Here is a 17718-nt window from a genome sequence, read left to right on the forward strand (position 1 = left end):
GTAAGGCGCTGCCTTTATACTGCTATGGTAACTGTTATTATAGGAAAATTCAACAAGTGGGAGATGTTGATCCCAATTTCCCTTAAAATCCAGTACGCATGCACGAAGCAAATCCTCCAGGGTTTGGATGGTCCTTTCAGACTGACCATCGGTCTGTGGGTGGTAAGCTGTGCTTAGATCAATGCGCGTTCCCAGCGCTTCTTGCACAGCTTGCCAAAGATTGGAGGTGAAATGGCTATCCCGATCGGAGATGATTGAGATGGGTATCCCATGACGGGACACAATTTCATTTATATAAATCTGCGCAAGTCTCTCAGTGTTATAATTATTTCTAATCGGGATAAAATGTGCCGATTTGGTTAATCGATCCACGATTACCCAAATTGCATCATGTCCTCGGGACGTCTTAGGAAGATGTGTCACAAAATCCATCGTGATTTGCTCCCACTTCCATTCGGGAATTTCCGGTTGTTGTAACATTCCCGAGGGTTTCTGGTGTTCCGCCTTAACTTTCGCACAAGTCGTACATTTACCGACATACGTTGCTATGTCCTTTTTCATACCCGGCCACCAGTAGAACTCCTTCACATCCTTGTACATCTTATCCGATCCCGGATGTATGGAATATTTCGATCTATGCGCTTCGTCCATGATTAATTCACGAAGGTCATGGAGGTTCGGGATCCAAACCCGATTTTTGAAATAAAGAATTTCGTCCACACGCTGTTCGAAATTCTTCTCATTGCCGTAAAGTCCCTCATTTTCCAATTGATCCTCTTTCAACGCCTCCCGTTGAGCGACTCGAATCAGGTCCGAAAGGTTCGACCGGACTATCATCCCCAGTGCTCGCACTCGCAATGGCTTAACCCGATCTTTCCTACTCAAGGCATCGGCTACGACGTTAGCCTTGCCGGGGTGATAACGGATGTCACAGTCATAGTCGCTTAACAACTCGACCCATCTTCGTTGCCTCATATTCAGTTCTTTCTGATCGAATATGTGTTGCAAACTTTTATGATCGGTGAAGATGGTGCACTTCGTACCGTAGAGATAATGTCTCCAGATTTTAAGTGCGAAGATAACCGCTCCCAGTTCTAAGTCATGAGTAGTGTAATTTTTCTCATGTACTTTTAACTATCGGGAAGCATAGGCTATAACCTTATTATACTGCATCAACACGCATCCTAACCCTCTACGCGATGCGTCACAATACGCGACAAAACCATCGTCTCCATCGGGGAGACTTAAAATCGGCGCTTGGCACAATTTTTGCTTTAGCGTTTGAAACACCGTTTCCTGCTCTTCTCCCCATTCATACTTTCGATCTTTTTGAGTCAGGAGAGTTAAAGGTTGGGCGATGCTGGAAAAGTTCTCTATGAATCGAAAATAATATCCAGCTAAGCCTAAGAATTGGCGGATTTCCTTTGGCGTTTTAGGCGCTTGCCAATTCTTAATTGCTTCAATCTTACTCGGATCAACGTGTATTCCTTGATGGTTTACAACGTGACCGAGGAATTGCACTTCTTGTAACCAGAAGTTACACTTGGAGAATTTTGCATACAAATTCTCCTGATTCAGAAGCTCTAAAATTATTCTTAAGTGTTGCTCGTGCTCTTCTTTACTTTTCGAGTAAATCAAAATATCGTCAATAAACACGATGACGAATTTGTCGAGATAGGGTTTACAGACTCGATTCATGAGGTCCATGAACACTGCCGGCGCATTTGTTAGCCCGAAAGGCATAACTAAGAACTCGTAATGGCCGTAGCGAGTTCGGAATGCGGTTTTTGGAATATCTTCTTCCTGAATTCTAACCTGATGGTATCCCGATCTAAGATCGATTTTTGAGAAATAGCTTGCACCTTGCAGCTGGTCAAACGGATCATCAATTCGGGGAAGAGGGTACCTATTTTTAATTGTTAACTTGTTTAACTCCCTGTAATCAATGCACATTCTAAGGCTCCCGTCCTTCTTTTTCACGAATAATACAGGTGCACCCCACGGGGAATAACTAGGATGTATAAATCCTTTATCCAACAATTCTTGCAACTGATTGGATAATTCTTGCATCTCGGACGGTGCAAGTCGGTAGGGTGCTTTAGCAACAGGGCCAGCTTGAGGTAATAAATCGATTCTGAATTCGACCTGTCGGGTTGGCAGTAATCCAGGAAGTTCTTCTGGGAAAACTTGTGGAAACTCGCGTACCACCGGGATATCATCCACCCGTTTCTCATCAGAATCTGTGGCCGTCAAGCTTGCTAGATACGCCACGCATCCCTGGCGTATATATTTTAACACCTTGAGGTGGGATATAAATGGTATCATTGTGCCTGACTTCTCTCCTTGCACTAACACCTCTTCGTCATCCGACACCCGGATCTTGCCGATTTTCTTTTCACAGTTTATTTCCACTTTGTTACGTGCTAACCAATCCATTCCCACTATCACGTCAAAACTACCTAATTCTACCGGTAATAAGTCAATCAGGAAGGATTGATCGTTCAGAATAAAAGGGCAATTCCGAACTATCTGATTAACTATCATGGTTTTACCGTTAGCGACTTCTACGGTGTATGGTTCTATGGTTTCACTAATCAGAAGGTTTGCTATCGATAGGAAATTAACAGAGACAAAACTTCTATCGGCGCCTGTATCAAATAATACAGAAGCGTAATGATCAGAGACGAGGAATGTACCTGTCACTACGCTGGGGTCCTGGCGTGCTTCGTTCGTCCCCATCACAAACGCTCGGCCTCTCGCCGGATTGGACGACGATGCCTGACCCATGGTTTGCCTCCCATTTCCTCCCTGGTTCAGCTTCGGGCAGTATCTCTTGAAGTGGTCTGTGCTGCCGCATTCAAAGCAAGCACGGCTGGTGGTCATCACTTGGTTTCCTTGTGGTGGGCTGGTTGGGTTCTAAATGGCTGCGCAAGGATAGGTTGCGGTTGTCGGTTCAGATTGTTCAGGTTTGTCCTACATCTCGGTGCGTAGTGCCCATCCCTGCCACACCGGTGGCACACTACCTCCTTGCACACGCCACCATGCTGGTAACCGCATTTCCCACACCTAGGAAACGTCCTTGTATGCGGTTCATGCCTTCCGCCTGAACTAGTCATGGCGTAGTTATGGGCAGCGGGCCGAGTACGTTTATTTTGTTGCTTCTCATGGATCCTATTGTCATACGTACCTCGCTTTCCCCCAGCGGACTCTCCTGCCACTTTCAGTGACCCACTCCTCACGAAATCGTATGTGACGATACCAGCTTGCGTCACCGCACCCTCAAACGTCTGGTGTCCCCCAGCGTTGACTATACTCCTTACTACTGGAGTTAGTCCCCATATATAACGCTCAACCCTCTTTGACTCTGGGGTGACCAACCATGGCACCAATCGTGACAACTCATTAAATCGGTTCGTATAACCCAAGTGGTCTGCCCCCTGCATCTCCAGGTTCCACAATTCGTTTTCTAACTTCTGCAGTTCGTTTTTCGGACAGAAATGTTCCAGCACAAGGGCCTTGAGTTCTGCCCAGGTCATGCGGTTTGTCGCTGCCTGACCGCGAGTCTACACTATTGTGTTCCACCATGTCAAGGCATGATCCGTGAACGTGCAGGTAGCATACTTAACAACGTAATCCTCAGGGCAGTTGCTGATGTTCACAACCGACACTATTTTCTCAATCCACTTAACCAACCCATTTGGTCCCTCAGACCCACTAAAATCTAGGGGCTTGCACAACATAAAATCTTTAATTGAACATCCCTTTGTTGCAGGAGTCGGTTCAGTGCGGTTCGTTTCTTTACTAGGTATAGGGCCATTACTGTCTGTAACGACCACCCTAGGCGGTGCATCATTACTCGGAATCGTGTTACCGTTCGGTGGAGGGTTCACATTTTGTTCCCCATCATTATTGGTGGTCGTTTGATTGCTCGCAGGGGCTGGATTGGTCGTATTATTAATACTGGCGGCGATGCGCGATACTATATCCGGTATCGCCGCCTCTAACTGACGAGCAATCAGACGGCTCACATCCACTTCTGACATTTGAGCTGACCGTTTTGGTGTCATTCTACACAACATTAAGAAAATACATATAATTAATACAATTTCCAATCTCAATACACAACACATATTCCATTCATTAATAAACATTAGTACATATTACATAAGCATCAGTACACATTTCATAAACATCAGCCCATAGATCAAGTTTTCATACATCGGTCCTACATCGGCATCATTTCGACATAACCCGCTATGGGTCAGTGCTTGAATGATACACCAAAAGTATCTACAATGATATTCCCAAACAAAAAAAGAGACCCCCTATGGGCTAGTGGCTGTACTATAACTACCCAAGATTCACTCTATGTTAGCATCGCCACTAACAGCTTACACAGAGTATCAAAAAGCGGACCCTGACTACTACCACCCTAACATGATCTAAACATGGTGGTATACCAACCACACCATCACTGCCACCATCACTACTAACACCGCCATCAAACCCCGGATCCGTGTCTCCATCCGGTCAATCATCCACTGGGAGTATGCACCCTCCCTCCTCAGCTGGCCAATCGCGTACTGGCTGTCCAGTACGCAGTCCGCCAAGTGATTCCTCCTTTGAATCCCCACCGTCAAGGCGACGGTGTGATCAACCACCTGCTCGTGGAGCACTCGAAGCCATGCAGCCTCGGAGGAGGGACGCTCATCCCTCTCCAGCCTGGGGGTACCCCACACGGGTGGAGGCACAGGCTCAGGCTGGAGGCGGGAGGACTCGCCCCTGTGGTAAGTAGGTCTGGGTGGGGTAGAGGTAGGTGGGACATAAGGGACACTGATCCGCGCCGTGAGACGGGGACCGGGTCTGGGAGGGGTAGGGGTGACCTGTGGTGCGGGTGGGGTGGGGGATCTGGCAACCCTAGCAGGGGAGGACAAGCTAGCACTCCTATGGCTAGTCTCAGTAGGCTCGGTGCTGGATGCTAAGCGTAAGCTCCTAGAGTTCCCGGAACTGGCCTCCTCCGGGTCCTCTTCCATGGACAAACTTCGAGACCTCGACATCCTTACCTGTACACAAGTTAGCAAACATATAGTTCCTTCCATGATGTAAATCACAATTAATATACACATACTTATACAACTTTGCCACATAAAAATATTATCATATACTTACACATATGTTGCCGGTTTTACCTATTAGTGTTCCCCGTGACTTCCCCTGAATTCCCTCGTGTGGGCAAGTCTGTTATTATGTTCCGGACCATAATAACTCACTTGTCCATCCAAGTTCATCCAGATCTCGTCACTATAAACTATTAGTTGATATTCAGATCCTATAATACTTGAGCTACTGGTTATATTTTAGGTATCTTTTAAAGACATCCTAATTCTTTATAACCAATGGCTCTGATACCAGGTTCTGTAACACCCCGTAACCGCAGCGGAAACGTAAACGGGATGCAACAGACACGTCTGATATCAACAGCATTGCTTATAAAGAAAACACCACTACATTAATTCATATCATATTACATTGTTCCGAATTTAGTTATCATCTAGGCGACAGCACATAAGTTTTACCAATAGTACATTAACATATTTAATACAAAATGATCACTAAGCTTCAACAAAAGCACGCATCATCAAGCATGTAGCACTTATTCCAGTTTGGGAGTACATAGAAAGCATGTAAAGAAAACGGGTCAACTACGAATAGTTGGTGAGTTTCACTAATTTAAACAACTGTGATAAATCATTATAATAATCATATATTAGCAATGTAATTATACTTCTACGGACATCTGGGGACACTGTTAACCCAGTACAGTACCCATTCCGGGGGCAATGTTAACCCGGAAACACTTCTAGGGACCTCTGGGGACACTGTTAACCCAGTACAGTACCCATTCCGGGGGCAATGTTAACCCAGAAACACTTCTAGGGACATCTGGGGGCACTGTTAACCCAGTACTGTACCCATTCCATACGATTCCCGTACAATCAAATATTTATAAATACACGCAATTCCATGTGTTCAATATGTACTTAAACATTTCAATAATAACATGCTTTCCGCCCCGGGAAAATATTTAAAAAAAAAACAATTCAGAAAAAGGGGCTCGTGAAACTCACCTTATCGCAAGCAGTAACTCAGTACGTGAGCTATTAATCCGGATATGTAATACGATCCCTAAATTCGTTACTATACATTCACTATTTATATAATTTTAATCGTGTTAACCGGTACATCTGGGGATACTGTTAACCCAGTACTGTACCCGTTCTGGGGGCAATGTTAACCCAGAAACACTTCTCGGGACTCAGATCGTGATATCGTTTAGAGTTCATTAGTCAAAATTACTACTAGTCGTTTTTCCGTTTTGCGTGCCTAGCACGGTTATCCGTTTTTACGTTTCAAAAATGAGTTTGGTCACACACGACCCGAAAATAGTTGTTGACTGATAATTTAAGTAAAGTTGTGAATTTAGAGCTCGGTTTAGACGCCCCGATTGGCCGCGGGACCCGTTTCTGTCTTTGGCGTACCGGAAACTGTTAAATCGGTTAAAATTACTCAAATCATCCGAATTATTTTCGGATGATATATTTTTACTTGTTTAACTCAATTATATGAAAATAGTTCATTTTTAGGGTTTTTATACACCAGTCAGCTCGCTTAGGCGAACTTTACCGGTTTACGCGTTTTAAGCTTTAAAAGTTTGTTTTTATCTTTTTTTTAGCACAAATAATTATCCGTTTAATCTCGGATCTTGAAATTTTGCATAAATCACTTTTTGACCGTGGGAATTTTTATAAAAATATTTCCATATTTGATTTTTATATTTAAAATTTATTTATCTATTTTTAAACATCATTTAAACACTAAATATGTCGTAAATACCAAACGATCTTAGAAAAATCCCAAATTTTTCCTGGATGACCCCTGCCATCCACATAGTCCCCTGTAATTTTTCCAGAACCAAAATATCATTTTACATGCCATTTTCACTAAAACCGAGCTAGAAAACCCTAGAACTCGTTTAACCGAAAAGCCTACTTAGACTTCTCCAACTGACCTCAAATTTTGTGTGTGACTTATACATGTTATAAAAAGCTTATCTGGAATTTTCCAGAATAATTTTTCATGATATTTAACTATTTTTCACCATTTTTGGCCAAAACCGAGCATTAAATTCACCAAATATTCATCCTTTGTCCAAATATTCACAGAACTCATATTTTCATATATCTAACACCTCTGTAAAATTTCATGACCTAACTCTAAACGAGTCACAATCTGTCCAAAACTTAATCATCACACAAAAACCGAACTACCTTGTGTTTCTAGCTTCAAATCGCAAGGATCTCGCTTTCTAGCCTTTGCTATCAGCTAGATACAACACCTACAAGCACAATAACACCACACCAAGCAAGTTACACCCACAATCAAGCCATTTCTTTCATGGTTTCGGTTATGGTTCAAAAACAAAGATTTAACCGTAAAAATTCGTTTTTGGTTCGTTTAACTCCTTTCTTGGACCAAGATCCCTTGTATAACCCGTATACATCACTTGATCATGCAAGAATCAGTTTTCATCTTTGAAACCTCATTTTCTTGCAAATACACTCAAGAAACGAACATAAACACGTACATAACACGATCATTACCTTGTTTTCTTGCTAAAAATTCTCGGTTTTGGATCATAAAGTTGAGAGAGATTGATGGATGTTGGCTAGGGTTTACAAAAAAAATGATAAAGCAAAGGGGGTTACACCCCTTTGTTGCGTCCGGAAGTGAGAGGGAGGTGGGGTGGGACCCACCTCTCCATTTTTAGCCACACAATTGGATATCGGAGATCTGGATAATGTTTTGGATAATCTGGTTCAGTTCGTTTTTCGGTTAAATGTTTAATTCGGCTTAAAATGAAGCTAAAACGGTCGTTTTTCGGCTTAAAAATGAAATTTATATAAAACCGATTTAAAAACTTCGAAAACTTAAACCATGACTTTCATTAACTTAAAACATCATATTATTAATAATTGTGCATCTTTTTCGGCTTGATCGATCGTCTCTTGCTCGGTTTGGTATTAAAGGTTTCGTTTAACGTACCGACGTACCGTTAAATCGGAAATTCTTTTCTGTGCTTTAATTCACTTATCCCGAAGCTTTAATACTTCGTAAACCTCACTAAATATCATATATCCCGTATATAATGTAATCCTCGATTCATTCGGGCTTCAATAACCGTTAATCGGTTAATCGTATTTCCAATGCGATTAACTGTATAATCGAGTATAATTCGTACTGTGAATCATACATACCCGTATAAACACATTATAATTCATATATTCAGTATTTATATAACACATAAATAGTATATACCGGTTAGGGTATACCTGATTTTGCCGGAATCGTTACATTTTGCCTTTACGGGAGGCTATCTTGTCAGAAATGTTAGCAAATGTGTTCATAAAAGAGGTTGTGGCTAAGCATGGAGTACCGTTGTCGATTGTGTCTGATAGAGATACTCGTTTTACCTCAAAAGGTTCTGAAAAAAGTTCCATGAAGCTATGGGAACAAGACTAAACATCAGTACGGCATATCATTCTCAAACAGATTGGCAGTCTGAAAGGATTATTCAAACCCTGGAGGATATGCTACGTGCTTGTGTTTTAGACTTTGGAGGAAGTTGGGATGATCATTTGCATCTGGCAGAGTTCTCCTATAACAACAACTACCATTCGAGTATCGGTATTCCACCGTTTGAGATGTTATATAGAAGACGTTGTAGAACTCCTGTATGTTGGGGAGAGATTGGTCAGAAAGATATTGGAAGCCTAGAAATTATGCAAGAAACCGCGTCAAGGTTCGATCAGATCAAAGCGAGAATGAAAGCTGCTCAAGACCGTTAGAAATCGTATGCTGATAAGCGGCGACGACCAATCGAGTTCAACGTTGGTGACAATGTGATGTTCAAGGTCTCGCCTTGGAAAGGAATTATCCATTTTAGGAAGAGAGGAAATTTAAGTCCAAGGTATATTTGACCGTTTAAGATCATCAATAACGTGGTCGAAATGGCTTACAAGCTAGGTTTACCCGAAGAGTTAGAAGGAATCCACTCTACCTTTCATGTTTCTCACTTGAGAATATATATATATCATATGACACGTCACATGTGCTATTAGTAGACATTGAGGTTGATGAACAATTAAACGATATCGAGTAGCCTGTAGAGATCGTCGACCGTAAGGAAAAACAACTCCGTCATAAAGTTATTCCATTGGTGAAGTTGATGTGGAAGCATCGTAAGGGATCAGATGCTACTTGGTAAATTAACGAAGAGATGCGCAAGTTTTACCCAGGATTGTTCAAGTAATAGTTAGGTTTCGGGGACGAAACCTCTTTAAGGAGGGAAGACTTGTAACATACTACTTTCGATAAATATAGTAAAAGAAACTTCGCTTATTCAATAATGTCGTGTATCAGTTTAGATAAATAAACTATTAGAGGGTGAGCTTTGGACATTAAAATATGGAATAAGGGATGGTAATGGGCCTTAGGTCCATGGGCTTAAGGGGGTATAAATTCCCCTTAAACCCTAATTCATTCCATTTTCCATCCATCTCTACACCATAGCCTACACCTTCAAATAACACACAAACACCTCCTATATCCCGAGCCAAGATCCGAAGGTGAAAACCCGAGCTTGTTGGTGCTAGAAACGTGGACATCAAGCTTTGATCAAGTTCGTGAAACCGATTCGTTAAAGGTACGTTTATAACAGAAACTCGTTAGTTTATGCTCGATTCGTTTAGTATTCATAGATCTATATAAAAATGGTAAAAACGAATCAAACTCAACAAATCTCGTCGAAATTCGTTAACATCTGTTGGGGTAATTACTCAAAGGTTTAGCCGTATCTATATATCAATTAAATACACTGTTTAAACACGATGTTTTGATGTTTGGATGGTTGGGGTTTATTGGTGGGTGATTACGAGCAGAACGATACCAAATTTTTGTTAATTCATCACGATTTGAAGGATTATTGCAAATCTGGTATCGGTTGACTGTTTCTGTTCTTATCGATTCTTATTGAATCAACCCATTCGTTAAAGATACATTCGCGTGCTTCCGTAACGAATGAGCCTCTCATTCGTCTCAAGGATAGCATGAAATGGCCTTATTCATTCGTTACTCATTCGTTCTTCTCGTTAAGGCACGAATTAGACTATTTGTTATAACGAATGAAGTCATTAGTCATAACAAATGAGATAGCGAATGAGGCTTAACAGGGATCATTCTTTATAACCAGAGACCATTCGATCCCAGTCAGGGGCTCTTCCCCTTGGTCCCTGCTAGGGGCTGCCGCCCCTAGACCCCGCTGCCAGGGGCGCTGCCCCCGGACCCTTGTTCGTTGAAGGTTATATTAAACTAGAAATTCGATATGGGTAGTGATAGTTAATTGATACGTGTAATTGTTATATAGTTAGCCGTGCCAAGTTAAAGAATGGAGTTACCATTAACTCTGAGAGGAACAGAGTTCAGGTGAGTTTCTAGCCCTATTTCCTTGTTATGTTTTCGAGGTTGTGTGCATACTAAATGTGATAAGTTAATACACTTACCCTAAGTGATAAGTGTATCCCTTATATGATTTGTGTGATAGTGATTGAGGTTATGAACGAATGTTTGTCGATACGTGAACGATTTTCGGATATTGCATGTATCTCCAGGGAATGTGAGTTTTATAACAGATGTATGAATGATACGTGAATTATTACGAGTATGTATGAAATTATATAACAAAATGTATATGTAAAGGAGTGTATGTATGGTTGTATAGAAAAAAGGGACCAGACCCTACTAATATCTGAGATAGTTTGGACCAGACCCTAATAATATCTGAGATAGAAAAGAAAGAGACCAGACCCTACTAATATCTGATATGGTAAAGATAGTTATGAATGTAGTATGAAAGTTTGAAAGTTTGATGGTATGAATGTATTTACTAATGTATGAATGTACGAAAGAAAGGTAACGGGTAAAGTATATAATATGTGTCTTCGGATGCGTATATGAAAGTGAGTGTATAAATGTATGTTGCCTGACTAAATGAGAACTCACTCAGCAGAGCTAACTTTAAGTATGCATACAAGTGAGTAGGATGAGACAACTAACTTGAAGGGGGACACATGACAGATGAATAAAGAAGCTGGCATCTGAAGACTTAGTTGTCTAAGCCGGTTTTACTTCATTGAATCTTTACCCGGTTAGTTAACCGTTACTCGTTAACCTTTAAAGGTATCTTTCACATATTATCAAAGTCCAAGGGCTATTATGTAATTATATCATTCTTTTCAAAGTCCAGGGACCATTCCGTAATTCTGCCAAAGTTCTAGTTCGTTATCCATTCCTTAACGAATGGGGTTCTTAACGAATGAACTCATTCGTTATAAAGAACTGACTATTATAACGAACTGGTCCTTGTAACGAATTAGACCTTATAACGAACTGGTTCTTTCGTTTGGTCTGGTTAACGAATGACCCCTCTGTAACAAATTGAACCTTCTAAAGAACGAGGGTTCATTCGTTATACCTCCGTTAATGAACGACTTATAATTCGTTAATTCCTTTTAGCGAATGGTCATAACGAATTGCGGTTAATTCGTCATCCTTTCCTAACGAATTGGCATAACGAACTGGGGTTAGTTCGTTAGGTTCCTGTAACGAACTAGGGTTAGGGTTCTGACATTTCGTCAGATGTCAAATTAAGACATTCCCTGATGTGACTCAACCTCCGGTGCCGCCTTTCCACCGCCGTCGTCGCCGGAAAACCGGGATCTCGCCGGAGAAGTGAGATCTCGCTTGTTTCACCACCGTTTCACCGTTTTTCGTCCCGTTCGATCCAGATCTGAGCTAGGGTGATCCCTAAGCTCATCCTTCGATCAGTTTATACGTGATCTCATCCGGATCTCACGACTTTAACGCTTTAAGGTGTCAGCTCATCGTTTCGCGACTAGATCTAAGGGGTTTGGATCTCTACAATATCATACTATCATTACCTCGGGTCGGGAATCGATTCTTCTTAGTGATTTCGGCTAGAGAGAGAAAGTAGGATGAGAGAGAGCTAAGTGTGTATTTTGGGTGGTGTATGGAATGGAATGGAATAGAAGTGAATGGATTAAGACATAATTAAAGTATTTATATTATGGTCATGGGCTTAAGCCCATGTTCTTTCCTTTAATAACCCAAGTCCATAACCCATATTACCTAACCCAACACAAGCCGATCTCATAACATCAAATATTATTATATATTAACCGAACGAAAAATCGGGATGTTACATGGGGATTTTGGATTACCTTCGGGTTATAATTCCAAAAATGTTGGTCTGGTTCAATATGACATGATAAACCTCTTACTTGGCATGCCATAAGTGTTTATATTTCATTGCCAGCAAGCCAATAAAAACTAGGTGAATGCTCAAACTATGCGTGTATTGCTCCATAATACATTATAGTTGTCAAAAATAAAGAATTGTATTCAGGTTCACGTGTTTTAACTAACCTCATCTTTCCTCCAAAGTGAGTGAGTTCCTATTTCAATCTGAACCATTTTTTACCCGAACCAAACTGAACCGTCTTAACGGGTTGTGTTCGGGTTTACGTTTCTTAATTAATTAACCTCATCTTTCTTCATAAATGAGGTTAGCTCTTGTTTCGTTCTAAACCATCTTTGACCTAAACGTTACTGGACCTTTTAAATTAGATTGACCCAATCAAACCAGGACCAATGACCCTGTGTGATTGCTTCTATTAGAAAAAACAACAAATGTTAACTATAAAAAAAATAGAAAAGTAACCTAAATACATGCTTAACGATTTCCCTAATAAATGAGAAGAAGAAGAAGAAGCAAGATTAGTTTGGAAATTTTCCAAAGCACCTAATTGAGATTCAACACCCAATTGAATCAATCAGTGAATATTAACAAAATAAATGAAAGCCAATTTAAAACCAACTTTCTATCTAGAAGTTGGTCTAAATCATCTTAATGCTCAGCCATGGTGATGTGGAAATTTGGTGGCTGTCGAATTCGATGGTCCGAATCAGTTCATTTCTTACTTACAACCTCTGATGACTTCAATCTCACATACTCGTCGAAACAACCGATGTTTGATCTTCTGGGCCCTATTACACCGGCATGTGACTTTAGGAGAGGACGATTCCGGATTAGCTTCGTTGCTGCCAGTGACAATTTTGCAAGTAAATGCAGGGTTAATAATCAATTTGGCATCGTTCTCACAACGGTGGTTGCTAGATACACATAGAATCATCGTGGAGTAGTTGAAAGTAAGTATCGATGAAGATTGAAGGAGAAAGGGAGGTTTGAGGAGAATAAACTGAATCATGTTAGGTGTTGGTAATTACTGCTCAGATGGAGGGAACAGGTTGAGGTGGTTTTCAAATTGTATCTCCTGAATCTACGTTCTACATTGAGACGGAGACAGATCTCAACATGATATGAAGTTAAATTAAAAGGGAGGGTTGCTGTGTGAATGGCAAAACTCATTCTTTCTCTCTAGCCAAAACTCAGATGAGAAGATGAATGTCCAACCCACCAAAAACCCATCATAATTGGTGGCAAGCACCACCATCATCGCCACCGGCCAAGCACCACTAAACCGTTAATATCGTCGAACAAGCATCATCAATCTCCGTCACCATCACCATAATCGCCAGCCAATTCCACAGGAAACTACCTTGGCTCGCCGGCAAACACTCAAGGTTGCTGAAAAACAGTTATTTGCATCATCCAGATCCGTCAAAGATCGATGTATGACTCGTCTCCTCTTCCTCGCCACCACAAACTTCAGATTCATCTTAAAATCCGTATGGTTGGAAGACGTTGGTAGTGGTGAGTGGTGGCCAGAGTATGTGGTTCATGTATGTACCATGTCGTTTGATTGATCAAATTCCTGAAACATCCGTTAACTATCAACCTTAGGTTTGATGCCAATTTGGGGAATATTTAGCTAAGGATGTGGGTGAGGTGAGGTTAGGTTAGAGGGTTTGAGCTTTTTGAAAGCTTCTCTACAACGGGGTGTGGGTAAGGGTCAGGCAACCAAATCAACATGAGATATGAGAAAATCAAAAGGGGTGGTGGTTGTGGTTTTCCCTTGGCCACCGGAAAATAAGAAAGGGGGGAAAGGAAGCAAGTTTGGCAGCCACTAGTTTTTTCTAGTGTTTGCAAGCGGTGGTTGCAGGTTCTCGGAGTGGTGGTGGTATGGTGGCTGGAGAGGTGACCAGGGTTGGAAGGAGATGAAGATAATCCAATGAGATGCAGATGATGGAATGCTGGATCCACTTTAAATTAATAGTTTATTTTATTTTATTGTTTAAGTAAGAGTAAAAGTGTAATGAGTATTTTATCCATCACATGTCATGCACATACGGTTACTTAACAGATCACAGTTAGTCAAAAGGACGGAAATTAAATACACATGTCATGTAAAGGACACCGTCTGAAAGTAAACTTTTTAAAGAACTTGATCCATAAATCAGTTATGTTTAAAGGACAAAATTTGTAATTCTGCATATATATAGATAAATATATGATGTTGGTGTCACAAATTGCTCCCTATTTCTAAACTACCTTTTAAGTAAAATGTTTTGGATCATATACCAATTGTTATATAGTGGTGTGATGGTTAGTTGTGTATGCTCGGGTTCAATACTCATTTCTTGCATTATAATATGAAGGTTTTTTTGAGTCTATTAGTTGCTTTGATGTCTTCGCACTTTATTGTTTTCTATTTGTTTAGATCAGTTTATTTTATTGTTTTTTTCTTGAAATATACTGAAGAAACGTGGATCGGCTCACTGGTAGACGATCAACTTTCCTCGGGTATGAGTATGCTATTTCACCGATGGTTCTCCGGAGTATGAGTTCTTCCACCTACAAAACGAGCAGCACCGTGAACTTACCCCTCAGAAAGGGACAGAGGGGTCCTCTTTGGGGTAACCCTCCGGTGTGAGAATAAGAGATTGTAGAAGATAATAATAATCTGAGAGTAAGGAATTGGAATGTATTTTCTTGCTTACCTCCCCTTGTGGAGGTGGTGTGGTATTTATAGTGTTAGGGTTTCCAATGATTGGGCTCAGATCCCATTAGGGCCTTTTTGGCCTCCTCCTGTTGCTTTGCGCCACGTGTCCTTAGGACCTGGTGCTTTTTCATTGATTATTCTCTGACCCAGGTATTTCACCTGACCCATGTGCAATCACGTGGTAGCACATGGGTTTTGCTGAGTTGTCCACCTTTCATTGGCAGCTGTCAACATCAGCATATTCTTATTCCTTAAAGGATACCTTCTGGAAGGTTGCTGATGAGCACAATCAAGGTTGTCCTTATCCTGATTTGGATAAGGACGAGGTTGATTATGTGCACGTGTGATATGCGCCTATCCTGAGGATGCGCGAAGTCTTCTCTTTATTCTCACGCGCAGATGTTTCATGCGCAGAAGTGATATGCGCAAGCATATGTAATATGCGCCACGCGCAGATGTGATATGCGTGAGCATATATGATGCGTGAGCATGCGATATGCGCCACGCGCAGATGTGATATGCGTGAGCATATGTGATGCGTGAGCATATATGATATGCGCCGTGCGCATAGGTTTTGGCTTTGTGCCTTCATGATATCTTGATTTCAAGCCTCTTGTCTATATCTTGTGGGTTGACCTGCCCCGCTCGATGTTAAGGCGGGTACATACCTCTTCATATACTTTTTGAGTTTAGTTTTACTATCTATCGTCGTCGCAAAGCCCGAGTTTTACCGGTGGCAAATAAACGTAATTCTAAGTATGTTAATGTATAAGCTATTTATGTGTCACTATTAGCTTTTCGTATTATGTTACTTTGGCCACCGCACGGAAATGAACATAACTTATACTAGCAGAATTTGTGTCGACTCGCCAATGCAACGCATGAGTTTACTAACGGAATAAACGTTGTTTTCAATATGTTCTTTTTTCTTATCATAAGTTGTACAAATGCTATCACTATTCTTGGCGTTAACTAATTTAGTTTTTTTTTAATTTAGTGTCGTTATCGTAAACAACCTAACTGATACAACACAAATTTGTATCGCTTTGATCACAAGTTGTGTGTGTACCAATACCGTTATAGTGTTTCCAGATATATTTATTCTTTTGCATTTAGTGCCAGTGCCATAATAAATATAATCGATATCGACCAAATTCTCAATGGCTCAAGATATGCATTGGAGCTGCACGTGGTCTGGACTACCTGCACACTGGTACTAGCACACAAGATGGAATCATACATCGTGATGTGAAAAGCTCCAACATTTTGTTGGATGAGAATTACGCTGCCAAGATTGCAGACTTCGGATTGGCTAAAATAGGGCCGATAAATCAGACACGTACACATGTTAGCACCGCAGTTAAAGGCACCTTTGGGTATATGGATCCAAATTATTTCTACACCGGCAGACTGACAAGAAAATCCGATGTTTATGCCTTTGGGGTTGTATTGATTGAGGTGTTATCTGGAAGGCCGGCTTTGGACGAGAGTCTTGATGAAGGTTTAGCAATATGGGCTCAAGACCTGATCAAACAAGGAAAACTCAGTCACATTGTTCGTCCTAGTTTAAGGGACCACATTTCAAAGAGTTCTTTGAAGGAATTCTCGTGTATTGCAGCTCGATGTTTGATTAGTCATCCAAATCAGCGACCAACTATGACTGAGGTTTTAGGCAGTCTTGATCGAGCATTGGCATATCAAGAAAGAAGCACTACCTCTAGCCAGGGAAGGATGGGCATCAAGAATGTATGGTCGTTGTTTTCACTTGGACGCTCAGGGACAAGTGAAAGTAAAGAAATTAATGAAAGAACAACTATTAGAGGGAATGTTAGCATACCAGTTCCTTCACAAGAAGGGGAGAATAATCGGTCCGATGCTAGCAATCCAACATATGATAGAGGCAGTAATGTCGTTGATCCAGTTGAGGATGATCGGGTTGAAACATATATGCCTGGTGTGTATGTAACAATTTCCTCTTCACCAGATGGAACCAATAAACTCAAAAGAGTTCGCTTTAGGTATCTTTTCTATGTTAATCATTATTTAATTTAATTAACAAGATGATTAATTCAAGGGATTTCATGCATTGTGAAAATTTTCCTTAATTTGTGGTTAGTTTAATGAAAAAAAGAGATACCGAATAGTCATTACAAAAGTATTCTGAGGGGATATCCCACCCCAGTGTGCATTTCCAAATCCCTATTTGTAGATTGGTTTCATTATGGAATTATATTCCCAAACTAAGTGTACAGGAATATTAAATTTGTAATATTGTGTGTTTGATGTGCAGCCGTAGGAATTTTGATGAGCAACAAGCTGGGACATGGTGGTCAGAAAACCGTAAAATAGTTTTTGAAAGATATAACATTCATGAGCCTGGTCCGGTTGGATGACGGGTGAACGAATGCAGATCGATCAAACTCACTTTCATTTGAAACAATTTTTGCAAGTAGTGTAGTTCAGTTATGAAAGTGACTCTATCCTCATTGTTGGAGGGCATGATGGTTTCTCAAGGTTGTCAATTCTATATTCCTATCCTATTTTCAATGTTAGTAGATGTTGTATGTTCATGTTGGATAGGATAGAGTATCTTATTCAAGGTAACTTATAACTAGTGGTC

The 17718-nt window shown here is 40.9% G+C and overlaps 1 protein-coding gene across 1 annotated transcript; it reads left to right on the plus strand.

Moving 5' to 3' along the window:
• The first annotated feature begins 13055 nt into the window (after positions 1-13055).
• On the plus strand, positions 13056-17629 carry LOC143591143 (putative receptor-like protein kinase At5g24010). The gene is made up of 3 exons (XM_077071441.1): positions 13056-13301; positions 16215-17116; positions 17389-17629. Exons 1-3 carry the CDS (start codon positions 13056-13058, stop codon positions 17489-17491), a joined length of 1251 nt encoding a protein of 416 aa, XP_076927556.1. The 3' UTR covers positions 17492-17629.
• Positions 17630-17718: the final 89 nt, after the last annotated feature.

This window comes from Bidens hawaiensis, unplaced genomic scaffold, assembly GCF_021521415.1.
Source record: "Bidens hawaiensis isolate Kalapana, Puna unplaced genomic scaffold, B.hawaiensis_p1.1 tig00039333_1, whole genome shotgun sequence".
Lineage (NCBI taxonomy): Eukaryota > Viridiplantae > Streptophyta > Magnoliopsida > Asterales > Asteraceae > Bidens > Bidens hawaiensis.